General features: G+C 47.9%; 1 protein-coding gene across 3 annotated transcripts; it reads left to right on the top strand.

Annotated features, from left to right (window-relative positions):
• The first annotated feature begins 4,554 nt into the window (after positions 1-4,554).
• C18H16orf89 (chromosome 18 C16orf89 homolog) lies at positions 4,555-24,797 on the top strand. 3 transcript variants are annotated; one of them, XR_009256507.1, is made up of 9 exons: positions 4,555-4,868; positions 9,264-9,413; positions 10,444-10,594; positions 11,688-11,805; positions 13,846-13,981; positions 14,618-14,722; positions 16,061-16,147; positions 17,497-17,640; positions 18,964-19,075. XR_009256507.1 is itself a non-coding variant. In XM_058710410.1 (8 exons), exons 1-8 carry the CDS (start codon positions 4,658-4,660, stop codon positions 24,645-24,647), a joined length of 1,032 nt encoding a protein of 343 aa, XP_058566393.1. In that variant the 5' UTR covers positions 4,556-4,657; the 3' UTR covers positions 24,648-24,797. The 3 variants fall into 3 exon arrangements, 2 of the variants coding, with proteins under 2 accessions (XP_058566393.1, XP_058566392.1); XM_058710410.1 differs by lacking the exons at positions 17,497-17,640; positions 18,964-19,075 and adding an exon at positions 24,574-24,797 and having other exon boundaries at positions 4,556-4,868; XM_058710409.1 differs by lacking the exon at positions 17,497-17,640 and having other exon boundaries at positions 4,560-4,868; positions 18,964-19,312.
• The last annotated feature ends 1,653 nt before the right edge of the window (positions 24,798-26,450 follow it).

Here is a 26,450-nt window from a genome sequence, read left to right on the forward strand (position 1 = left end):
GAAAAGAGGCCAAGGGGCGCCTGGGTGGCGCAGTCGGTTAAGCGTCTGACTTCAGCCATGTCACTATCTCGCGGTCCGTGAGTTCGAGCCCCGCGTCAGGCTCTGGGCTGATGGCTCGGAGCCTGGAGCCTGTTTCCGATTCTGTGTCTCCCTCTCTCTCTGCCCCTCCCCCGTTCATGCTCTGTCTCTCTCTGTCCCAAAAATAAATAAAAAACGTTGGAAAAAAAAATTTAAAGAAAAGAGGCCAAATGCCAGAGTACACACTGGCTGGTTCCACATATATATAATCAAAACCACACTTTAACTGTTAGAAGTCAGGAGAGTGACCTGCCTTCGAGGGTCGGGGAGTGAGTGGGAGGGAGCCAATGTGAAGCTGGTGGGTTCTCTCTACTGACCTGGGTGCTGATAAGGTGGGGGTGGTCCTTTTGACACAATTCATCAAGCAACAAACTTGTTCATTTTTCAGGATGTTATGTTGTACTTGAATGAAACACTTAAAATGTAAAGGAAAAGGACAGAGAAGGAAGTAAAAAATATGATTTTAAGTCTATGTCATAAGAAGGGAAATTTTGCCACTGACCTTTTCATTTTACCTTCGAAAATAGTCACACTGAAGAGTTCAGTGTGTGTCCACGTGATAGCCTTTTCACTTTGAAATGGGTCCCCTTGCTAAGAAACATCGACAGCATGGTGGTGAAGCCACCCTTACTGCCCTGGGTGGGAGCTGCCCTAGAACCTGCAGAGCACCACCTGCCCGCCAGCTGTCTAACGCACTCATGCATTGGACAAGGAAACAAAACAGCTTCTCCTCCTTCAATAAGAGCCTAGACAGGCAGCACCTTGCAGATGTGTTTCCCGAGTCCCTAGAGCCCAGGTCAAGACTTGGCATATGCTTCCCACCATGTCTTGTGACTCCTTTTTTATGGATAAGGACATTAAAGGTCACACCATTAGTCAGTATGTGACAGAGGCAGGGCTTGAAATTTTAGCTAAAGAGGGAAAGGAAAGATGAGTACATATGTACAGATGGGAGAGAGAAGCAAATAGACACTGAGGGCAGCCTCCCTAATCCCTCAGATGCAGGTGCAGGGCCTGGGAGGCTGGAGCACATGCCCTGCCCACTCTCTCCACCCTTTTGTGGTGAGATGGGGCTGGGGTCTGAGATCTCAGCTTCATGGGTTCCATGATCTGGAATAAGCCACTCTCAATCAGTTGGCTTTTCTGACCTATAATTAAAGGAGGGGACTTCTCAGCTCAGCCCCTCCTGTTCTGAGGATCTATGAGGATAAGGCCAGGTGCCATGGGTATGACAAACCAAGAGTAAATGTCACATTCTGGAAGCTGAATTCCCAGTTGGAAAACAAGGGAGGATTGTTTCTCTAGGGAGAAAGGGACAAGATGCATCACCAGCTTGGGGTGCTTTGGAGCTCAGCCAGCCCTGGCTTGTTCTCCTTGCCCACTTGGCATACATCACATGGAAAATTCAGTCCTTCCAGAGGTCAGGAGGGGATTATTTCCCCTTCCAGAGATGGGACGTTGAACCCTAGCAGGATCACCTCATGGTTAAGCTGTGGATTCAAGGATCGGAATTCCTGCACACCTCATACTAGCTGTGAGTCAATGTGTCACAAGAAGTCACTTACCCCGTCCCCTAGAGCCTCAGATTTTAAGTTATAAAAGGGAATAGGAAAAGTACCCACTTCAGGGTTGTTTTAAGGATTAACTAAAGTGGTGATAGTGACAAGTCTTACCTGGAACATTCATTCTCAATGGTACACCCAAAAGAATAAAAAATAGTTGTGTGTGTGTGGAGGGGGGGGAATCTAGCTCTTTTTATGTATAAGGCACAATATAGATACAGTACACACAAATATATACAGTATAACTGCAGTATCATGGGGTTACCACACAAAAACATATGCATGAGGAACTCTCATACATCATCACTGGTAGGAATATAAAATGATGCGAACCCTGTGGAAAATCCTTTGGTGGTTCCTCAATAAATTAAGCATAGAGTTACCACAGGACCCAGCAACTGCATCCTAAGTATGTGCCCAAGAAAATTGAAGACAGGTTTTGGAACAAAAACTTGTAAATGAATTTTTTTTTAATGTTTATTTTATTATTTCTGAGACAGAGAGAGACAGAGCATGAACGGGGGGAGAGGCAGAGAGAGAGGGAGACACAGAATCGGAAGCAGGCTCCAGGCTCTGAGCCGTCAGCCCAGAGCCCGACGCGGGGCTCGAACCCACGGACCGCGAGATCGTGACCTGAGCCGAAGTCGGACGCCCAACTGACTGAGCCACCCAGGCGCCCCGTAAATGAATGTTTATTCACAATAGCACAAAGGTGGAAATAACTCAAATGTCCATCACTTATGAATGGATAGGACATAATGTGATCTAGACACGGAAGGGAATGTTATTCAGCCATAAAAAGGAATGATGTCCTGATTCATGCCACCACATAGATGAACCTTGAAAACTTTATACTGAATGAAGGCAGTCAGACACAAAACATCATATATTGAATAACTCTCCATTTCTCTGAAATTTCCAAAATAAGCAAATCCATAGAAATGGAAAGTAGATTAGTGGTTGCCAGGGGCTGGAGAGTTGAGGAGGCTGGGGCGGGGGTGGTGGGCAATGGGAAGTGACCACTAATGGTTACAGGTTTCTTTGGGGGAGGGGGAGGAAGGAAAATATTTCAGAATCAGACAGAATCAGACAATGGTTGAGCAACCTTGTGAATATACTTTAAAAGACACTGCTGAATTATACACTTTAAAAGGGCGAATTTTATGGTATGTGAATTATATCTCAATAAAGCTGTCGTTTTTAAATGTTCAGGAAAAAATGTATAAAAAGGCTGGCAGGGGTGGGGGAAGGAAGGACAAGAATGAAATTAAATGGGTGGCCTACAGCAAGCCCACGGAGACCATCAAGATGCACATTTTGGTGATGGTATTTTTATTATTTTTACAGATCTGTAATCTGTTAACTGCAGCCCTTGGGGCCAGATATGTTTCTAACTTCAGAATTTTTTGGACTTTAACATTATTATGGTGCACATCACGTAACCATCCAGCAAGGTTCAGGATAGCACCTAGTAAATAAACATTAAAATTCCCACAGGAAAACAGATGTGCTTTCACACTGAATGAGCTAATAAGGGCTGAGGGTCTTCACTGTCCAATACAGAAGCCATATGTGATTCCTTGGCTCTTGAAATGAAGCTAGCCTGAGTTGAAATGTGCTTCGAGTATAAAATGCCAGATTTCAAAGACTTAATTTGAGAAAACTGATATTTTTAAAAATGTTACAAGGTTGATCATGTTTATATTGATTATAAGTTGAAATGATGTTTTGGATCCATTGGCTCAAATTAAATAGATCATTAAAATTCATTTCACCTGCTTTTCTTTACCTTTTTTTTTTTAAGTTTATTTATTAATCTTGAGAGAGAGAGCATGAGGGTGGGGCAGAGAGAGAGGGAGACAGAGAATCCCAAGCAGGCTCCACGCTGTCAATGCAGAGCCTGACGTGGGGCTCAAACTCATGAACCATGACCTGAGCCAAAACCAAGAGTCTGACGCTCAGCTGGCTGAGCCACCCATGTACACATTCTCTCTTTTTTTTTTTTTAATTTTTTAACGTTTATTTATTATTGACAGGCAGAGATAGACAGAGCATGAGCATGGGAGGGGCAGAGAGAGAGGGAGGGAGACAGAATCTGAAGCAGGCTCCAGGCTCCAAGCTGTCAGCAGTCAGCACAGAGCCCGACACGGAGCTTGAACTCACAGACCATGAGATCTGGACGTGAGCGGAAGTCTGACGCTTTACCGACTGAACCACCCAGGCACCCCCTCTATTTTTCTTTAAATGTGATTATCTAGGAAATTTTTTCAGTACCCATGTGCTCTGTCTTTGCAGCTCATATTCTGTTTCTAGTGGCCAGGCAGGCAGGCACTGCCCTAAGGAGTCTTCTGTCTCTTCTGGCAGATGTGCAGTCAAACAAGCTTATTCCAAATTTATTTTAAAAAAGAAAAAAAGTGGGGTACCTGGGTGGCTGAGTCGGTTAAGCATCCAACTTCAGCTCAGGTCATGATCTCCATGTTGGTGCGTTTGAGCCCCATGTCAGGCTCTGTGCTGACTGCTGACAGCTTGGAGCCTGGAGTCTGCTTCAGATTCTGTCTCCCTCCCTCTCTCTGCCCCTCCCCCCCCTCCCCCCCACGCTCTGTCTCTCACTCTCACAAATAAAATAAACACTAAAAAAAAAAAAAAAATCCTTTGCGTTTCAGTGCTTTTTGATTTCTAGAGTATAAGTTCAGTTGGGGGATCCAAAATGTAGACCACAAGCCTGGGGAATCAGGACTGAGAAGGAAAGGGTGGGAAGTTACAGCTCTAGCTGGCTCCATTCCAGGGCTGGCCTGCTCCCCACTGCCCCATCCCCCACCCCCTGGCAATCAGACCCCTGCAGCTGCCCCTCCCAGACACCTCTGCCAGGCCAGCCCAGCCTGCTGGGTCAGCCCTGCCTGCCACTCGTCTGCAGCGTTGCAGGGGAGGGGCAAGGAGGAAGGGGCTGGAGGAGGGTACGTGGGGGCGGGCCGCCCCAGGGCTCAAGCACTGCACCAGACTCAAGCAGAGGGCCAGCCATGTCCAGCCCAGGGCTCCTGCTCCTGCTCTTGCTGCTGTCAGCGTCACCACCGCTGCGACCCTCCTCGCTGGCACCGCCAGAAACCCCAGAAGGCAAAGCCACCATCACAGGCCTCATCCTCTCCGCGCTGGAGAGAGCCATTTCCTTCCTAGAGAAGAGGCTGCCTGAAATCAACCTGGATGGCGTGGTGGGGTTCCGGGTGCTGGAAGGTAGGTGCACTCTTGTTATCCTAGACTGACCCCTGGAATACCAGCCTGTCACCTCTCTGCTCTGTACCCCTGGGACCTGACCACTTCCTGGCCACTGAAGTATCCTGCTCTAACTATAAGGAAAGAAGGGCTGGGCAGCTTACTCCTTTTGGGTGTCTTGGGGCCCTGCTCTACTCAATTATTTTGGAAGCAAGAGGATTCAGAGGCCACATGAGAAAAGATTGGGAACTTATTGTTTTCCCAGGAGGAAATGATTCATTTGACAGCCCCTCTCCTGATACACCATGAACCAGGTGGGCAGAGGGAGGGTCCCCTTTCAAGAAGCATGTATGGGAGGGCGCCTGTGAACAAAGCCAGGAACTCTCAAGATCAGGTTCCAACTCCACTCCCCCTACTTCTAGCCAAAGCCATCTGAAGCCTCCACAAAAAAAGCCAAGTGTTTGTTCAGCTTTCAGGGATGTAAGATCCTTGTGGAGGGAGCTGGTGACAGGCCAGTGCAAGCAAGGAGCCACTCCACACTCACTTCGAGTTGCAGGAAGCCCCTCTAAGAAGGCCACCTTGACCTAAGTGACAGAGCTGACTTGGAATCAGCCTGGGGCTCTGGCTGGCCCCCCTTTCACACCAACCTCCTCTGGGTGGCCAGTGCAACTTGCCATCCACCACCCACCCAGCCTCCAGGTCCCAGTGGAAGGAGGGGCTCCCGGACAGGTCTGCTTCCATGCCTGGCGCCCCAGTGTCCTCCCCACACCCTTGACCCCCCCATGTGGCATCCTGGAGACCCCTAAGATCCAAGATCCTCTCAGGCTAGGACCAGGGTCTCCATTTAATCCCAGACACACCCTGTAACACCTCTAGAAATGAATTATAGTAATAAACCACAGAGCTGGCTACCGCATTAGGCACAGAATACTTTCAGGGATCCAGGAAAATGTTTTAGTTTCTTTTTTAGTCAGAAGGAATAAAAATGAACTTTTAGGTCAAAAAGAATGCTGTAATATATAACATAAACATATCTATATACTAATGCAGTTGCAAGACATAACCTTTTTTTTTTAATGTTTTATTTATTTTTGAGAGAGACAGAGACAGAGACAGAGTGCGAGTAGGGGAGGGGCAGAGAGAATGGGAGACACAGAATCTGAAACAGGCTCCAGGCTCTGAGCTGTCAGCACAGAGCCTGATGCAGAGCTTGAACTCATGAACAATGAGATCATGACCCGAGCCAAAGTTGGACGCTTCACTGACTGAGTCAGCCAGGTGCCCCGTAAGAGATAACATTTAATCTATTTTTTAAATCTTTTTTAATGTTTATTTTTTAGAGAGCATGAGCAGGGGTGGGGCAGAGAGCGAAGGGGACAGAGGATCCAAAGTGGGCTCCAGGCTCTGCACTGACAGCAGAGAGCCCAATGTGGGGCTTGAACTCACGAACCACAAGACCATGACCTGAAGTCATGGACCTGAAGTCCGACATTCAATCAATTGAGCACTCAGGTGCCGCCAATCTATTTTTTTAATAAAGGAAGGAACCCACAAAGCCATAGCATGTGGCCCGGCAAACATGCCTTGGATGTTACCTGGGTACCCACTGTAATCCCCAAACGCCCAGAGCTGGGAGTACTTTGTTTTGTTCTTTCAGCACTTGGGGACTCTGAGGCACAGAGAGGTTCAGTAGACTCCTTATTCCTCACAGCTGATAGGCAGAGGGTCTAGTATTCAAATCTAACTGCTCTAACAGCCCTTGAGGGCAGGGTGGGCACACACTGACTTTCCTGACCACCCTATTGGTGAAACACAGCACTGGGCTCCCTCTGAGCAGCGGTTGAATAAACATTCCTGAAACAAGGCAACAGACCTTTGTCAATAATAGTCCCATGGGTCTGTCAGTTCCTTCTGAAGACAGAAGGGAAGGACAGGTGATTCCCTTGATGGACTGCTTTCTGGAGTCCGTGAGATAATAAAAGATAAGGTTCACTAAGTACCCGCCAAGCCCTGGCATAATGTAAATGTTTGCATGGGGTAATTCACTGACCCCACATAACCCTTGAAGTAAGTTCATTATGATTATCCTCTTTTTACCAATGAGGGGACAGACTTTAGAGAAGGGGCCCTTGGGTGGCTCAGTTGGTTGAGCATATGACTCTCGATTTTGGCTCAGGGCATGATGTCAGGGTCATGGATCAAGCCCCACATTGGGCTCTGCACTGGCCATGGTGCCTGCTTAGGATTCTCTCTCTGTCTCTCTCTGTCTCCCTTTGTCTCTCTCTCTCTCTCTCTCTCTCTCTCTCTCTCTCTCTCTTTCTCTCTCCCCCTCTCCCATACTCACTTGCTCTCTCTCAAAAGAGAGAGAGAGAGAGAATGTCCAAGTTCACATAGCGAGTAACGTCACATAGTGAGTAAGTGTAGGAGGCAGGCTTAGAACCCTGCTCTGACTGAGCTCCCATTCTCTGAACCATTACAGGGTAGAGGTGGCTGGGAAGGAGGGAGGTGATGGCCCGCACCAACACCACACAACAGCCTCAGACCAGGGCCACCCCCTCCTCCTTCCTCTCCTCTCCACAACTTTGCCCTTTCCTTTTACCGTAACCTACTGATGCCTAACAAATTATCCCCGAACTTAACTGCATAAAACAACATAACAGTTACCATCTCACCATTTCTGTCAGGAATCTGCAAACAGTTTGGGTGGTTCTGGCTCAGGTCTCACATGAAGTTGGAGTCAAGATGTCAGCCAGGGCTGTGATCATCTGAAAGCTTGAGTGGAACAGGAGGAGCCACCCCTGTTCACTCCCAGGCTTGGCAAGTTAGTGCTGGCAGGTGGCCGGAGGTCTCAGTTCCTCACCACATGGACCTTCCCATAGGGCTGCTTGGGTGCTCTCACAACATGGCAGCCGGCTTCCCTGAGAGCAAGTGGCCTCACAGAGAGCAAGACAGAAGCCTCAATGTCTTTACAACCAAGCCTTGGAGGTCACACACCATTTCCCCAATTTCTTATTGGTTTCAAGGGTCAGCCCATACAATGCAGGAAGGGCTTGAAAGGGCATGAAAACCACTGGCTGCCACAGAACTCACTGTGAGGGTCCTACCTTCGTTCTCAGCCTCCTGGGAGAGCGAGAAGGATTTCACATTCTGGGGGGCCCAATAGTAATGGGATATCCATTGGTTTTCTGAATCCTTCTGCTCAGAGGTAGACAGGTGGACATTGACCTTCAAAGAGAAAAGGGCCCCTCCAACTACCTCCACCTGCCAAGAGGGTGATCCAGAAGGTGGCAGCAGCAGCCACACAGGCAGGGAGGAATAGGAGAGATAGAAACACGACTCAGGACCCAGCACCACCATAAGGCCAGGTTGGGTTCATCTCACTGATGACTTGGCTACCCCTTCTGGGTGCCAGCACAGTACCCTCCTTCTGCTGTAGAGTCAAGCAATCTGGAACAAGGCTTCAGAAGCAGATGGCCTAGGTTCAAGGGCAGGGAAAGAGCCAAGCCTGGAGAAGAGTGCTACAGAGCCCATCACCCCGAAAGGTTTGCTTAGCACCCTCCTAAACCTCGCCCAACCTCCCCATCAAAGCTCTCTTCCTGGAGCAGAGAACAATTCAGGCCACCTCTTACCCTCTCAGCCCTGTGCTGAGGCTCTCCCTCCCATCTCCTCTCTTGACCACCTCTTACCTTCCCCCCACCACCATTTTCTCCGACCCCTGTAGGGCCACTAGTAATCCATAAGGCACCTTTGTGAAAATTAGAAAAATATGTCTCCTTCCTCAAGTCATTTGCCTGCCATCTGCTGGAAACTTGGCTAAATACATACACAAACCCATGATAGGATTGTGTGCAGTTCTTGTGCAATGTACAACCTATTCAACTGTATACAGCAGCTCTCCACACTGCATCTGAATCCCTCCCTCATTTTTTTTTCTCCTGGACAGCAAGCCTTAAATGATTAATTGATACTTATATCTAAACTTTATCGAGTGCTTACTCTGTACTATGGACAATGGTAAGTCCTCTCTATGCATTAGTTCATTTAATCCTTACAACTCCCCACTCCAAGAAGTAAGGGCCATCATTACCCCCATTTTATAGATGAAGAATGTAAAATGGAGAGAAATTAAATATCTTTCTCTGGTCACCCAACAAGAAAGTATCAGAGTCAGGATCTGAATGAAGTCTCACCTCCAGAAATCAAGCTCTTGGCTGCCAATTTCCAGCACTCTAGTGCCCCCACTGCCATCACCCAGCTGAGCCCCACAAGGTCTAATTTCCAATAAGCTCAGTGAATTCCTTCTCCTCAGGAGCTGGAGGAGGCAGAGAGGCTCAGTAAGCATTATAGCTTAGGATAATTTTTCCTGTCCAAATGATTTGCCAAATGATGGAATGAATGATCTCTTTTCCTTTCCAGTGCAGCTAAAAGGTGTTCAGGAAAAATGGGCTCGGGACCCCCAGCTGCAGCCGCTGAGCCTGAGTGTGGGGAAGCTGGTGGAAAAACTAGCACCTCTCCTTCACAGATCCATTCTCTACCTCGAGCTGAGTGACCCTAAGTACCTAAGAGGTAATAGCAGGGGTGGGGGGCGGGGATCTCATTTCTTCAAGAACACAGCATCTGGGGGTGCTCCTCCCAGTGTAAGGGATGGTCTGGGACAACCTGTGACCAATTGGGTCCTGTGGGCGAAGCACACCGCAGGCTGACCCTGAGGAATGTTTGGGCATCCTTGACTGGGTTGAGATGACCTCTCCCACCCACACAGGGAGTGGCGCAGTGAGGTCTGAGAGTAGGGAACATGTCCCCCCTCATTTGTTTAGCTCCCCCCAGGCTTGGGAGCCTTCATCCTAGACCAGAGGGGAGGGTCTGGTCTGTCCCAGAGAGTGGAATACCTCAAAGGTAATTCAGCCCTTTGTGCTGCAAATATTAGCCTCTAGTATCTCTCTTGTGCCTTATAATGCTAAGTCTCTGACCCACCCTATAAACCTGGAGTGAATCATTGCTGGGGGGGGGGGGGGTGTGTGGAGGGGGGCAGCCCCTCATGCTTGTCCAGTCCTGCCTCCCAGGCTCCCAGCTCCCAGTCAGAGGTGGGAGTGAGTGGGGGATAATTGGCCAGTCCTCCCTTCCTTCTCAAAGTCTCAAAGGTCACAAAGTATGTGACCATACCCAGCCCTCTCTACCTCCAACATCCAGGTTCCCCACCCTCTCCCAGGCCTTGCCCTTGGGACTATCCCAACCTGTGTCATCCTAAGAAGCCCTAAGCTGGGCATCTTTTTTGTAAGAGCTCCACTTTCTAGCCAAACCAAAGGAGTCAACTAACCCTTTTTGTGTGTCTCAAACTTCCAGGGGATGCAGTAGATTTGGTCAAAGCCTGTCCCAACACTATTCCTATGGATTAAAAAAAAAAAAAGTGTTTCAAACACAATGTGCAACCAGCAGACAAGGTTCAAAGCCCTAAGCAGGCACTTGTGTGTGGTCAGGGGTAACGGGGGTGGGACACCTAGTTGCTTGGCTTGGAGTTACAGGAACCTGGGGGCAGTAAGGTAGGGGATGGCCCACTGCCTCTGGGTGTTTCCCCCCACCCCCACCTCTCTGCCAGAGTTCCAATCAACCATCCAGCCTGGGTTTTGGAAGCTTCCGCGTGCCTGGACCTGCACAGATGCCTCCATGGTCTACCCCACGTTTGAGACTCAGGACTCCTTCTCAGAGGAAAGCAGTGACTCGTGTCTGGTGCAGCTGCTGGGAACAGGGTGGGCCTCCTGTACTTGCCCTGCTTCCAAAAAACCCAAAAGTACTTGCTCTTTGCTTGTCCTCTCATTCCACGCACTCTCCAAGTCCCCAAGGGTCTGTGTGAAACCAGGCACAGCCACCCCCCCACCCCAGACACCAACCTCTCCCACCTCCCATGGCACCCGAGCTGGCCCCCACTGTCCACTCAATACTTCACGCCTGGTCCAAACATGCACCCCACCCCACTCCACACCCCACCGGTCTCCCATATCAGAGCAATCCTTTCAAAAACCACATTTGAAACTCCTGCCTGCTGTGTGATGCTTCCTGTTGTTCTCAGAACAAAGCCCCAAGTCCTACTGCCCTTCCAGGTCTCCATGTTTCTCTAGTCCAGCCCCTGGGGCTCATGTCAGACTCTCACTGTCAGACAGACAGTGCCTACTCTGTCCCACTTCTAAACCCGCGCCTATGCCCATCTGGCCTCTGTGGGCCTCCTCTCACCCTGCCCCACCCCTCCCCCATGCCTAAGTAACTCTGCTCATACTTTAGGGGCACCCCCAGCATCCTTCCTCCAGAACCTTCCCTGACCTCACTGCACAAGCTGACCTCCCGTGGTGGGCTGGCTCTCTTAGCACCACTGGTAGCCATAGGTGCAATTTACATTTGTCTTATGGTTCTGCCCTCTCACTGGGCTGTAGGTCTCTGAAAGCAGGACTGGATCCCAGTTAACTTACCATTTTATCCGGCTGTGCAATGGGCTCGTGAGCTTGGAGCAAGCCCTGAATCAGCCTGAGGTTCAGGGATCTGCTGTTTAGGGCAGGGTGGAAAGGTTGTACTTGGGGGTTCCAAGGTGCAATAGGAAGTTGCAGCCTCCTGGAGCTCCTCCAACCCAGGTAACTCCAGTGTCACCTCCCCTGTGCTGGGATACTGATTTAGCAAATCAAGTCACAGTACACCTGTGCTTTATCCAGCAACCCCTTGTGCACAGCTGGGTGCCTGGAAACTACCAGGGTTCTAATAACTAGTCGGGGAATAGGGACCAGGGAAGTCTCCATGTCCTCAGGCTTCCTTTAGGACACCCTTTCTCTAGGGCCTGAACCACTTTTCCCCCAGGACCGATGGTGGCCAGCCCTGCAGGCTCTCAGACTTCTGCAGGACCCTCATGACCAAGCCCGGCTGCTCAGGCTATTGCCTGTCTCACCAGCTGCTCTTTTTCCTCTCAGCCAGATTGGTGAGTGCCCATGTGGGCTAGCCACACACTCAGAGGGGGGAAAAAAGGTAAAGAGGGGCTGGGGTGGCGCAGTCAGTTAGGTGTCTGACTCTTGATCTCAGCTTGGGTCATGATCTCACCGATCATGAGGTTCATGAGTTCAAGCCCTGCATCGGGCTCTGCATTGACGCTGCAGGTCCTGCTTGGGATTATCTCTCCTTCTCTCTGACCCTCCCCCGCTTGTGTTCTCTCTCTCTCTCTCTCTCTCTCTCTCTCTCTCTCTCTCATTCTCTCTCTCTCTCAAACTAAATAAACAAACTTAAAAAAATGTTTTTAAAAGAAGAAAGGTAAAGAAGGCCTTTGGCAGCATGGTTTTATATGGTATCTACCAGGAAAATAAGCAAGTTTTTGGACTTGTGCTTTGGGGATTGTGAAGGAGTAGTAAGAGTAGTCTGCCATAGGGGCATGTGTATGGCTCAGCTGGGTAAGCATCTGACTCTCAGTTTTGGCTCAGGTCATGATCTCACGGTTCATGAATTCGAGCCCTACATCAGGCTCTGCGTTGACAGCACAGAGCCTGCTTGGGATTCTCTGTCTCCCTCTCTCTCTGCCCATTCCCCGCTCATGCTCTCACTCTCTCTCTCACTCCCAAAATAAATAAATATTAAAAAAAAAAAAAAAGCGTAGCTTACCATCTGCCCACTATAACATTGAACCAAACTGTAGGGGGGGAAGGGATTCTGTTGGACAGATAGCTTTGCATGCTGAACTGGATCATAGGCATCCGAAAAAAAAAAAGAGAGAAAGAATAAAAGAGAAGCAGCAGAAAGAATTTAGTAAACGATTCTGTAAACGATTTAGTAAAGGGATTCTGTTAGATAGCTTTGCATGCTGAACTGGATCATGGGCATCCGAAAAAAAAAGAGAAAGAATAAAAGAGAAGCAGCAGAAAGAATTTAGTAAACAATAACAAATTGAAAAGGATTTAGAATATTTGGTCCATAGCAGCTTCCAGAAAACAAAACCAAGACAAGCCAGTCCCACCCCCACCTCTGCAGCCTGCCATGCTCTTCCAAGCCCAGGAGCTCAGACTTTGCTAAATAATGATAATAATTTCTTAAATGTTTATTTATTTATTGATGAGAGAGAAACAAGCATGAGGTCGCCCAATAATGATAATTTTAAACATATATATTTCCTTACATAGAAAAGTAAGCCTCATTATCTCTATTGAAAGATGTTATTCCATGACCAGAAATCCTTAGCTGAAAAGGGACTTAATATTTTTGTTTGTCAGGTTTTTTAAAAAATGTTATTTATATGCAGGCTGTCACAGTCCAGTATTTCTGTAAATACAAAAAAAAAATCAGATTACGAGGAAAATTATTTTTTAAATATAATATCAATTATTTTTATTAAATTATTTTAAATTAAAATTAAATTTAAAATTAAATTTAAAAATTTAATATTTAAAATTATTTAAAATTAACTTATTTTAAATTATTAGGTTGGACGGATAGAAAGCCATTCTGACACATTGCTACAGAAGTTTCTAAAGTCTCTTCTCATCTCCTATCCTGTCCCTGAGACCAGTCCATGGCTCACAGTTTGAGCAGCCCTGAAGCTGCCAGCTGGGGTAGCCTGCAATCTAAATGTGACAGCAGCTACTGCTATAGTGTGTCCTTCAGTGTTGGGCTTGTGTCGGGGCCTTCCTAACTATGGAAGCACCCATCCATGTGAGTGCCTTTGGTGTGGCTCCCAGCAGCATTGCCCTTTCCCTGTTTAGACCCTCGAGGCTCAGAAAGGTTAACTTAGCCAGCCAAGGTCATACAGCTCCTGAGTGGCAGAGCCTGGATTCAAACCCAGCTTTCTGATCCCCCAGTGACAGAGCCCCCAGCAGGTGGGGTGTGTAGATGGGGAAGAAATTGTGGGAAAAGGGGAAAGAGCTTCCCCAAAGGCAACCACCTGCCAGACCATCTCAGAATTGCAAGTCTTCTGTAACAGTGCCAGTCTGTCACCCATGCGACTGACTTCCTTATTTCCGGGTGTTTGTCTCCCCAGAAGGGATGCACGGAGGGGCTGTTCCGCCACAGCCAGCACTACATGAACCTCTTTTGTGCCAACATGATGGACCTGAACCAGAGAGCTGAGGCTATCGGATATGCGTACCCCACCCGGGACATCTTCATGGAGAACAGTGAGCCCTGGCGTTGCACTCTAGGGACAAAGCAGTTGGGTGTCCCTGATTCACAGGGCGCACACACACACACACACACACGAGCTGCCAGATAGAGCAAATAAAAATACAGGGTGCCCAGGTAAATTCAAACTTCAGATAAACTAAATACATTTTTAGTATGAGTATATCCCAAACGTTTCATGGGCTATACATATACTTTAAAATTTGTAATTATATTTATTGGACACTCAAATTTAACTTGTCATCCCATATTTTATCTGTCACTATGTGACTGCTTCCTGCCCCCAAAGGCTGACTCAGTGATGGAGCTCTGGACTGAGTAGCTGATGGGCAAACAGACGTTGAAGCCTCAGAGATGAGGCAGAAAAGGGGTCTCTGGGTGGCTGCTCCTTAGCTTGGGTGTCTAGATCCCTCTACTGACCCCAACTCTTGAGTGACTGTAATGAAGGGTCTAAATGGAAGGCAGGACCTAACCTGGGAGCTGCCTTCTTCCAGCCACTGCATTGAGCGCCCTCTTCCTGGCGCTGCTTCACCTTGGCGGGAGGAGGCAGGTGGCGCTGTGCAGCTTTGAGCAGTGGAAGCAGGTGGGCTTGGGGGACAGGCCTGTAGGAGGTCCTCTGTCTTTGCTTCCAGTCATGTTCTGTGGAATCAGTGGCTTCTCAGACTTCTACAAGCTCTGGTGGCTGGAGGCCGTTCTCAACTGGCAGAAGCCAGAGGAAGGATGCTTCGGGAGGCCTGGTGAGCTGCACTTGTACCCTGGCTGGGAGCATGCGGGTGGTTGGGGGCTGGATTTCTAGGCCAAGTGAGGAGAGGTGATGCGGTGGTGTTAAGGGCTCAGAGAGAGATTTGCAACATGTATGTGGGTGCAAACACACACATGAACACTCACACATACACGGAAATGGGGTCAGACCTTTTAAAAAGCCAAAACTCTGCAGGAGGGGAGACAGTCTTATTGGAAGATGTTGGCCCCGTGACCTACATTAACAAATCCATTCCTTCAATGAGTATTCCCTGAGCACCTGCTCTGTGCCAGACACTGTTCTAGGCTTCAGGGGAAACTAGGGTCTGAAGAAAAGAGGCAGAAACTACCTAAATTAACCAATAAGTGAAATAATGGTGAGTTCTGATAAGGGCTGTGAAGGAGACAACAGGCTGAGAAAGAAAAGTCTATGGAAGACAGTTCTTTGGGCAGGAGTGGTCAGGGGAGATGTCTGGGAGAGGGTGACACAGAAGCAGAGATAGGGAGACAAGAGATGCAGCCCCTTTCCAGCCGTGTGACCCTGGGCAGCTGATCCTCTTGGGAGTAAGTCCCTTCACCTCTCTGAGCCTTGATTTCTTCATCTGTAAATAAATGACTATAATAATCTCCTTCCTGAGCTGTGAGGAGTAGACTTAAAACATAGGAAACCTCCTGTCCTGTGCATGGTACAGAGGAGGTTCCGAATAAATACAGAAGCCTGGGATGTTTTGCAAGGAGGCAAAGGGTTGGTTGGTTGGTTGGTTGGTTGGTTGGTTGGTTGGTTTTTTAATGTTTATTTATTTATTTTTGAGAGAGAGAAAGAAAGAAAGAAAACATGCACACATGAGTGGGGGCGGGGCAGAGAGCGAGGGAGAGTGAATACCAAGCAGGATCCACACCCCATCAGCACAGAGCCTGATTCGGGGCTCAATCTCATGAACCCAACCGTAAGGTCATGACCTGAGCCGAAATCAAGAGTGGGAAGCTCAACCAACTGAGCCACCCAGCCGCCCCAAGGCAAAGCTTCTGAAATAAAGATAGTCTGCTTTTAAAACAGCAGGTACAAGGTAGGCCTGTGGAACGTGCATTTTTAACAAGATCCTCCAGCCATTCTGATGTAGGTGGTTGGGGGACCACGACTGGAGAAACATCAGTAGATGACAAATTTAGACAGTGGGTAAGGATCTGCAGATGGGTGCTCAAGGAACCTTCTGGAAGAACCTCCAGATTCAGGAGAAGATCTGAGTTGTTTGAGGTGTTGTGAGGGGGAGGAGGTTTGGTGAGTAATGTGTGAAAATCTATCATGAGAAGGTCACATTTCACCCTTCTCCCAGCTGCTGAAGATGAAGAATTATTGACAGCCATTCAACACCAACAGCACGTTTTAAGAAGAGTGAAGAGGCGAGAAAAACAATTTACAGGTAATGAAAATACCCAGGGACCTTCTGGGCGTGAAACCAGGACACCCTGGAAAGAGTGCACACAGGTTGACCTCAGTGGAAAAGTCCCCTGGCATCCCTGAAGGGCCAGGTCTGGGAGGTAGAGGGCAGGGTAGGAAGTGGAAATCCAGAGGTCTTGTCTCCAGTGAAAGGAGCATGAAGGAATTTTCAGTGCGTTACTGAAAATCACAGAGATAACCCTTCTCAGACAAGGTCACGTCGGGAAAACAGAACCTGCACCAGGAACTTGAGGCAGAGGGAATTTAATATAGGGAACTCTTCTCAGAGGTGTTGCAAGAGTTGAACACAGAAAAGTGAGAAAACCCAGAGATAAATAATTGCAGTAAGCCACTACCCTCCCTCGAGGCAGAGCTGGAGAGACTGTGGAGCAAAGTGGGGATAGCAGAGCCTGCAGGGGCTGGACACAGAGGAGGCAGAGATGGGGAGGAAATACCCCGGCTTCTCCACTCTTTCAGCCTGTGGATGTTGTTGCTCAAACCTGACCAGATGGGGGCGCCTGGGTGGCTCAGTCGGTTAAGCGTCCGACTTCGGCTCAGGTCATGATCTCACGGTCTGTGAGTTCGAGCCCCGCGTCGGGCTCTGTGCTGACAGCTCAGAGCCTGGAGCCTGTTTCAGATTCTGTGTCTCCCTCTCTCTCTGCCCCTCCCCTGTTCACGCTCTGTCTCTCTCTGTCTCAAAAATAAATAAACGTTAAAAAAAAAAAAAAATTTAAACCTGACCAGATGATGAGCGAAGTATCCTGGGAAATGTAGTTTGGAAGGGTCAGTGCACTGTGGTTTGAAGCAAGAAAGGACAGGAGGGAATCCTCGAGCCAGCAGGCAAGTGACCAGTATAATCCTGGTGACCACATGTCCAGATGTCCCCAGCTTCCATCTCTTCCTGTAGCCATTATAAATAGTGCCCCCTTTCCTCCCCAAAGTGTCCTGATTGAGATAATAAATTATTTGGTCAGTCCACCAGTGTAGAGAAAATGAGAATAAGATATAATTGTATTGAGAAGGGAAGAAAGAGAAGGTTTAATATGGGAGGAAGGGAGGGGGAAAGAGAAGGAGGGAGAGAGAAAGAAGGAAGAGAAAACTTGATTTCATGTTTTAAAATATTTATTTATTTTGAGACAGTGTGTGTGCACAAGCTGGGGAGGGGCAGAGAGAGAGATGGAGAGAGAGAATCCGAAGCAGGCTCCACACTGTCAGCGCAGAGCCTGACGCAGGGCTCGAACTCAAGGACTGTGAGATCATGACCTGAGCCGAAACCAAGAGTCAGACGTTTAACCAACTGAGCCACTCAGGCACGCCCATTTTTTTATTCAGAAAAAATAAATAACTGCAAGACAGACGCAGAAGGAGGTGGAACAGCCAGCTCACAGAGTAGATGCCCAACATATGTTGGTGAATGATCCCAATAACTAAATGCCTCCCCATGAGCTCCCCTGCAGCCGCATCATCTGCCTGCAGGTAAACAAGAGAGGGAAGCATAACTCCAATGGGTTGTTTTGTAGCTGTCACCAAAGGCTGGGCTGGGGAAAGGAGAGACGTTCTCTGGAGATTCCAGAGGCCCCTGCCCAGACTAGGCCTGCCTGACACAGGGGGCTGGGGCTACCTATGACCAGGTGGTAGGGGGTATGCTGTGCACACCCTGGAGAGCTGGCTGCTCCCTAGAGGCACACAGCTGAACCCCAGGACCGTCCTGAGGGCTGGAGAGGAAGCTGCAGAATTTCTGAAGGCCAAGGTCCTTCCTAGGCCCCTGCAGATTGACAGCAGTCTAGGAAGCTGCCCAGGTGGGAGTGGTGTTTTCTCCTTCCTTCTGCTCCACACCTGTGGAGCAAGGGGGCAGCTGGCACGGAGATTTAGAGTACAGGGTTTGAATCTGCTTCTGCTCCTTCCTCACTGTGGCAGTCACTCAACCTCTCTGAGCCCCAGTTTCTTAATCTGTAAAATAGGGACCTAGCAGTGCCTCCTTCATAGAGCTGTTGGGGGTTAATATCAGTTCACTGTGCAAAGCACTCCCCACGGAACTTGGCATATGTTAATGTGGACTGCTAGAGTTGGTAATTAGGCTCCTTGAAACCTGCATTCTCCCTCCCCCGCCAAAGGACCTGGCTGGGGTCTGTCCCTTCTCCAAGACTCTGAGGGGAGAGGAAAGTCCTGGCTCCTTCTGCTCAGGAGTGAAAGGTGGGCATCCCACTTTGAGTTCAGAGAACTAAGTAACATCTAAGGAGTTTTTGTCTCAGGCAGGTGCTCAGGGTCACCTGGGAATGGGCAAGACTGAAGCAGCAATGCAGGAGGCTGTCAGGGTCAAGAAATGAGCTGTGGAGTCGCCAGAGCTGGGGAGCTCGGCTGTGCTACCTGAGCCTCAGTTTCCCTATGTGCAAAACAGGCATGGGGGGCTGTCCTAGAAGGTCTCATGCAGGGCCTGAGAGCAAGGGAAGGTAGGAAGGAGCTGGACAACGATGTGGTTCCTGGTCAGATCCCAGGGGAAGGAGGCTCTGGAGTGGGAATCAGACCTGAGTCACCCCCCTGAGATGGAGGGCTAGGCTTTTGTGTCCTGTATAAGTGAGTCATTGGAAGGAGGCATGACGTCCCCAGTGAGGAGGCTCCAACTGGCTGAAGTCATTTCTCTGGAGAAGGGAGCCATTAGTGACCAGCACTCATAGCAGCTGGGGGATGGGTGGCCAGCCAGCAAAGGGGATCTGGCTGGCTGAGAAAGTATCTGAAAAGCACTCATAACGGAACTGTGGCCACCACACAGTACTCACAAAGAGGACTCTCTCTCCCCAGATGGCTGCTCCTCCCACAACACAGCCATGGCTGTCGCAGCCCTGGGTGGCTTCCTCTACATCCTGGCAGAATACCCCCAGCAAATGGAGAGCTGTGGCAGTCCACACTGGCACGACCCAGCGGCCACTGAGACAAATGTTTCCACTCCTGCCACTGGAAGATAAGACAGATGCCTTTAGTCCTTCCTCCCTTAAATCCTGGGTGCCTGGGTCATACCTTGACCAGGAGGTAGCTGAAGACGCAGACTAGCCAAGCAACCCAGCTTCTCCGCACGGAGCAGGGCCAGGGAAGGTGAGGCTGGGATGGATCCAGGCGTAGAAGCAGAGAAATAAATTCAGAGTGCAGTCGAGTGGGGAGTCGAGTGTTGTTTCTCAGTCGTGTGGACAGCTTCTGTTTCAACACAAATTCCAAGGAGACCCATAAACTTGAGTCTTAAAGGCAATTTATTCAGATGTCAACTGTTGTGTCTTTCCCAGTGGGAGAAATGAGGGTCTCCGAACCTGACAGTTGGAGTCATGACTGAACTTGAGATCTGACCACGAAAAGCAACACATAAACTCTTTGTACCCATGCAAGGAACTCTACGCTATCATGTCACAGCCTGTCACAGCCTTGTCATTTTACAGAAGGCAGTGTGACATAATGGTTAAAGATGAGGTTCTGTGTCCGGGCTGCCTTGAGTCCACATCCCAGCTGCCCCCCCAAGTAGCTCCGTGTCCTTGGGCGAAGTCATTTAGCAGCTCTGTGACTCTGTTTCCTCATCAGGACAGTTGGAATCATTACAGCACCCACCTCCGGATTACTTGCAGTGCTGTGAGAATCATGTTCGTAAGTGTCCTAAGAACAATTCCTGTAACATATTAAGTGCCAGGGGAGTGTTCCCTGCTTGTATTTCTTCCCTCGTGTTCTGCTTCATTGTGAGTATATCTAAACATGTCAGCCAGAATTCCTTTTTGTTTTCAATTAATTTATTTATTTTGTTGAAGTACAGCTGCCGTACAATCTGCTGAAGCTCTGACACTAATCTAGTATTCAAGGAAAGGCCTTTGGAACGTTACCACAGGTCCAGGTGGTGCTGTCTATGCTGCAGATTTCAGGCTACGTGCAGACGCATGTCAAAATCAGACTCTGGGGTAGAAAAATCAGCTAAAAACCCTGTCCTTGGGCTGGAAGTGTCTTTAAGTCCATCATCTTGTTTTGCCTCAAAGTGAAAAGTAGCTACTGATTGTCCTGATGTGATTATTTAGTTGTATTTGAGAACCTGAATTAAAACACCCAGTCTCCTTCTGTGCTCAGCTGAATAACCTGGTGGGGGCAGTGGTTCTTCTAAATCTTTTTCTTGGGAGTTAGTCTCCTCTGTCTAATCCTCTTTGCTTGTGCCCCTGGATGCTTTCCTGAAAGTGCTCTTAAATTGTCGGGCACGCCGAAACGGTCCTGGATTCCGCTGACAAGTTTGACTTGCTTTCGAGTTGCTAGCTTTCTTGGGGAACCAGGGGGCAGAATTTAATACCCACCTGGCGCTCCATATGCTTCAAGGATTTCTCCCACACTATCCCACAAACCAAAGTTTACCAAGACAGGCACACAGCCTAGAGAGAGGTGGGGGGCACACAACCGGATTAGGGGGGATTATGCCCCAGCCCCATCCTTCCTGAATTGGGGCTGGATTAGTCACTGGGGCCTGACGCTGATACACGTTTAGAAGGTTTAAATTACCAAACTAGGACAGGGGGGCGGGGGCGGCGGGGGGGGAAGGAGGAGGACTCTAGCAGACATCTGGGTCTGTAAGTCACTTTCAGGAAAAGAGAATCCTAATGCAGAATGGAGACATGGGAAGAAAAATTTGCAAGATGAACCCCCTCTGAATTGTGACTTCCTTGCATCACGGTTGCTGCAGGGCACCAAGAAGAGGTAAAAACACCAAAGGATGAATCTCTTTATCACTCCCGCACCCCAGACCTCAGCTTCTTATTAAAGATAAATTACATGAGTACGTACCATGATGTGGAGGTGGGCCTTCATTTCCCATTCTTTGTTTTTTTCATGTTTATTTATTTTGAGAGAGAGCACGCAAGAAGGGAAGGGACAGAGGTGGGGGGAGAGGGAGAATCCCAAGCAGGCTCCGCGCTGCCAGCTCAGAGCCCAACGCAGGGCTCGAACCCACAAATCGTGAGATTATGACATGAGCCGAAACCAAGAGTCGGACAGTCAAGGGACTGAGTCACCCAGGTGCCCCTCCCATATTCTGAACACTGTTGTTCTATCCAGTACCAGGGCACTGCCTTCCCAGAGGAGTTTCTCAATGTGTGGCCTGTGCAGCTGGCATCAGAACATGCTGGGGAGCCTTGTTAAACATGCAGATTCCCCACCCTGCCTCTAGAGATTCTCATTCAGCCACCGGGAGGGGGCCTGGGAACGTGCCTCTCTGACAAGCTCCTAAGGGACACTGATGCTCGCCAAGGCTGAGAACAGTGGGGTCTCCAAGGCCTGGACCTGTATGACATCAAGGGATATCTACAGTTAGATAAGGGGCACATCTAGGGTGGTGGCCTTGACCGTGTACATCCAGAGGCATAAGTAATGTCTCTTCGATCACATGCTCCTCTACCCTGCAAGATTCTTTCGGCTGGTCTAGAAATTAAGTTGACATTAATAGAAGAAAAAAAAAGTTCAATAACATGCATACTGCCTGTATACGTGAGAGAGACCCACTCCCCACAATGATCTAAGGTATCACTTTATTTTTTTTAATTTTTTTTAACGTTTATTTATTTTTGAGACAGAGAGAGACAGAACATGAATGGGGGAGGGTCAGAGAGAGAGGGAGACACAGAATCGGAAGCAGGCTCCAAGCTCTGAGCTGTCAGCACAGAGCCCGACGCGGGGCTTGAACTCACGGACCGTGAGATCATGACCTGAGCCGAAGTCAGACGCTTAACCGACCAAGCCACCCAGGCGCCCCTAAGGTATCACTTTAAATACCATCTCCAGCTAAAGACAAAAGAAGGTGTTGGGGATGAGCCTCTCATTTATGAGAGGCTCCTGGGGAAAGCACAGGAAGCAAGAGTAGATTTAAGTCCATGCTGTCTCTATTGATAACAGTTTCTGGAGATTTATTTATCCATCCCCCTCTTTCTGCTTTGTGACAGAGAAAGACATCCCTACAAAAGGGTGTTTCCCTTATATGTATGAATATCTCTTACAAAAGGGTAAATTCTCAGTTTTCAGAGCATCTCTCATGTCTGCAGCTTCTTAAAAATAACCAGCTGAAAATAATCAGTGCGCCAAAGAGGCATATCTTGGGGTGGCAAGATTTGCTCCCCTATACCTTCCTCAGTGTTCACACTCATCCACTGTGGTTTCAGGTGCTCCAGCAATATTCCTGTCAAAAGTGTGTTCCATATAGGCCCCCTGTTCAAGATAAACAATTTCACTATAAAAGACTAATTCTGGTTAAATAAATCATTGTGTTTTTTAAGCTTTTCCCTTTAATATGTAAATACGTACAGGAAAAGTTGTGAGCTCAAGCTTCAGGACCATCTGCCCCCTCTGCTTACAGCTGTGTGACCGTGGGTCAGTAGCTTGCCCTCTCTGTGCCTCCATTTCCTTTTCCATAAAATGGGTATCATAATAACACCCACCTTTAGGACTCAGGAGGAGATCTGATAAAATGATGCAGGTTGGCCCCTCACACGCTGCCTGAGACTTAAATGAGCTCAGTGACTATTAGCAGTGAGTGAGTTTTCTCAGAAAACCCAGGATCCACACCACCTCCACCTCTGGGGTTTACTGGCAAATGATGTCATTCCCAGTGAAATATCACATCCATTCATTCAATAAATAGTAGCTGAGAACCTACTGTGTGCTAAGCTGTCCTCTGGACAAGGGAGATGCAGCTGAGAACAAACAAGGACCCTGTTCCCATCATTTGTTTAAGAAATATCCATGAAGTACCTACTTTGCTCCAAGGACTGTGCCAAGTGCCAGGGGAAAGCATTGAAAAGCAGACATAGTCTCTGTCCTGAGAGATGAAAGTCAAGGTGGGAGAGACATTAAGAAATCGGGGGCGCCTGTTTGGCTCAGTAGGAACATGCAACTTTTTTTTTTTTTAATTTACATCCAAATTAGTTTGCATATAGTGCAGCAACGATTTCAGGAGTAGATTCCTTAATGCCCCTTACCCATTTAGCCCATCCCCCCTCCCACAGCCCCTCCAGTAACCCTCTGTTTGTTCTCTATATTTATGAGTCTCTAGTGTATTGTCCCCCTCCCTGTTTTGATATTATTTTTGTTTCCCTTTCCTTATGTTCATTTGTTTTGACTTTTAAAGTCCTCATATGAGTGAAGTCATATATTTGTCTTTCTCTGACTAATTTCACTTAGCATAATAGCCTCCAGTTCCAGCCACATGATTGCAAATGGCAAGATTTCATTCTTTTTGATTGCTGAGTAATACTCCATTGTATATATATACCACATCTTCTTTATCCATTTATCCATCAGTGGGCATTTGGGCTCTTTCCGTACTTTGGCTATTGTTGATAGTGCTGCTGTAAACATTGGGATGCATGTGTCCCTTCGATACAGCACACCTCTATCCCTTGGATAACTACCTAATAGTGCAATTGCTGGGTCGTAGAGTAGTTCTATTTTTAGTTTTTTGAGGAACCTCCACACTGTTTTCCAGAGTGGCTGCACCAGCTTGGATTCCTACCAGCAGTGCAAAAGAGATCCTCTTTCTGTGCATCCTCGCCAACATCTGTTGTTGCCTGAGTTGTTAATGTTAGCCATTCTGACAGGTGTGAGGTGGTATCTCATTGTGGTTTTGATTTGTATTTCCCTGATGACGAGTGATGTGGAGCATTTTTTCATGTGTCGGTTGGCCATCTGGATGTCTTTGGAGAAGTGTCTATTCATGTCTTCTGCACATTTCTTCACTGGATTATTTGTTTTTTGGGTGTTGCTTTTGATAAGTTCTTTATAGATTTTGGATACTAACCCTTTATGTGATATGTCATTTGCAAATATCTTCTCCCATTCTGTCGGTTGCCTTTTAGTTTTGCTGATTGTTTCCTTTGCGAAGCATGCAACTCTTGATCTCAGGGTTTTGAGTTTGAGCTCCATGTTAGTTGCAGAGATTACTTAAAAATAAAACTTGGAAAAAAAGAAAGAAAAGAAACAGTTATAATCAATCAGATTGCACTTGTGGTGGGAAAGACAGGGTGCACTGCTTAGACATGGTATTCTTTCCTTCAGTCGATAAGCTGACAGTAATGCATAAGCATTGTTCATGCTCTGGATGAAAGAAACACAAGATACTTGCTATATTTCATGTCCTGCCAGAGCTTAGAGCTCTCAGTCAGAGACTGCTGAATGCATGAAAAAAATAAGCAGCAACAGAAGAGGCATCTTCGGGAAATGTGTGCTCAAAAGCTGAAAAAAGTGGATAAACTCACAGGCAGCATGTGGACGGAGGACAGAGGAAGAGGTCCAATCCCCAACCCCCATTCATTCAGCGTCTAGCTTCAAACCCTCTCATGCTATTTGCAGTCACTCCCTGCTCCCAGCCACAACTACAGGCAACCACTAATCTGCTTTCTGTCCTTCCAGATTCGCCTTTTCCAGACACTGAAAACAAGTGGAACCACACAACAGAACTTTTGGGGGTGATGAAAACGTCCTAAAATTGGACTAAGATATGCTATCCCTGCAACATCTACTGAAAATCATTGACACGTACACTTTAAAACAGTTAAATTTTATGGTATGTAAATTATACCTCAATAAAACCATTATATAAAAAAAACCAAAAAACAAAAACACACAAAAAAACCCCAAGAGGGGCGCCTGGGTGGCGCAGTCGGTTAAGCGTCCGACTTCAGCCAGGTCACGATCTCGCGGTCCGTGAGTTTGAGCCCCGCGTCAGGCTCTGGGCTGATGGCTCAGAGCCTGGAGCCTGTTTCCGATTCTGTGTCTCCCTCTCTCTCTGCCCCTCCCCCGTTCATGCTCTGTCTCTCTCTGTCCCAAAAATAAATAAAAAACGTTGAAAAAAAAATTAAAAACAAAAAAACAAAAAAACCCCAAGATCTTCCAGTAGCTTCCTGTTTCCACTTAAGCTGAAATCCAAATGAATTTCCCTGGAGCCCTGCAGGATCTGGCGTTGGCCTGACCCTTCCTCCTCCACCCTCCCCGACCAAGCTCCAGCCCATCCCCGGGCTCTATAGTGCCCTCTGCCTGTGAGGCTCTGGCCCTGCAGCTCCCACAGCTGTCCCTTTTTTCTGGTCCCTTATTACTCAGTCTACAATGGGTTTCCAGAGGCCTTCCCTGCCACCTCCCCCTAAGACATGGTTCTTTCTCCATCCTGCTCCTTCCCACCACACTTGGGTTGTTTAGTGTGCCCTCCACGAGGGCGGGGCCAAGCTGTCTGTTTCATCAGCCTCTAGCACAGAGGAGGCACTCAATCTGTTGAATACACAAGTGACTATCCAGCCAGATGAGGATGTTGAGAAGAGACAAAGGTATTCCTAAGAAGGATAAATATGAGCAGAGGAGACAGCCCTGAGTTAGTTAGCTGGTGTGGCTGGAACTGTGGGTTCGGGCTTGTTGAAAGATAAACTGAGGTATATTAAAAATGTTAAGGGTTTATTTGAGCAAAAATCAATTCAAATCCAGCAGTACCAAATTGAAGTGGAGAGGAGCCAGGGGAAAGACCTCAACAAAGAAAGCGAGAAAATAAAGACAGGAAATTGGTTGCCTATAGTTTAATGCCTAGTTGACTGTTAGTTAAAGCTGTTTGTAAATGGCCATTCTTAGCATTTTGGTTTCATAACCTTGAGGCATTTACAGTCTTGGGTTCTCGTTTGCTTCTGTAAGCAGTGTTAAAGAAAAAGAGGTGCACCTGGCTGGCTCAGTCGTGTAGCGCGCAACTCTTGATCTCAGGATCCTCAGTTCGAGGCTCACGTTGTATGGAGAGAGGAAAAGAAGAACGAGAGAAAGAGAGAGAAAGAGAGAAACAGAGAGATAGAGGGAGAGGAAGGAAGGAAGGAAGGAAGGAAGGAAGGAAGGAAGGAAGGAAGGAAGGAAGGAAGGAAGGAAGGAAGGAAGGAAGGAAGGAAGAGAGACAACGGGCCCCAAATAGAGTCACATATGCCAAGCCCCACATCAGCAAACCAAGACTTAATACCTAACTTAACTGCAGTTTCAGCCTCTTTCAGGAATGAAAGTTTTAACTCCAGTCTGGAGTAACCTGGTCAGCACTAGTGAAGTCATCTACAAGATAGGCCCCTGCCCTTGCCCCAAAGGAAGGTGAAGTTGCCAGAAACAATCTTTCTTTGTCTCACTCCCTGTCTGCTTATAAACGCCTTTCATTTTGTACGGCTCTTTGGAGCTCCTTTCTATTTGCTAGATGGAATGCTGCTTAGTTCATGAGTCGTTGAATAAAGTCAATTTGATCTTTAAATTTACTCAGTTGAATTTTGTTTTTTAAC

The sequence above is a fragment of the Neofelis nebulosa genome, chromosome 18, assembly GCF_028018385.1.
Source record: "Neofelis nebulosa isolate mNeoNeb1 chromosome 18, mNeoNeb1.pri, whole genome shotgun sequence".
NCBI lineage: Eukaryota > Metazoa > Chordata > Mammalia > Carnivora > Felidae > Neofelis > Neofelis nebulosa.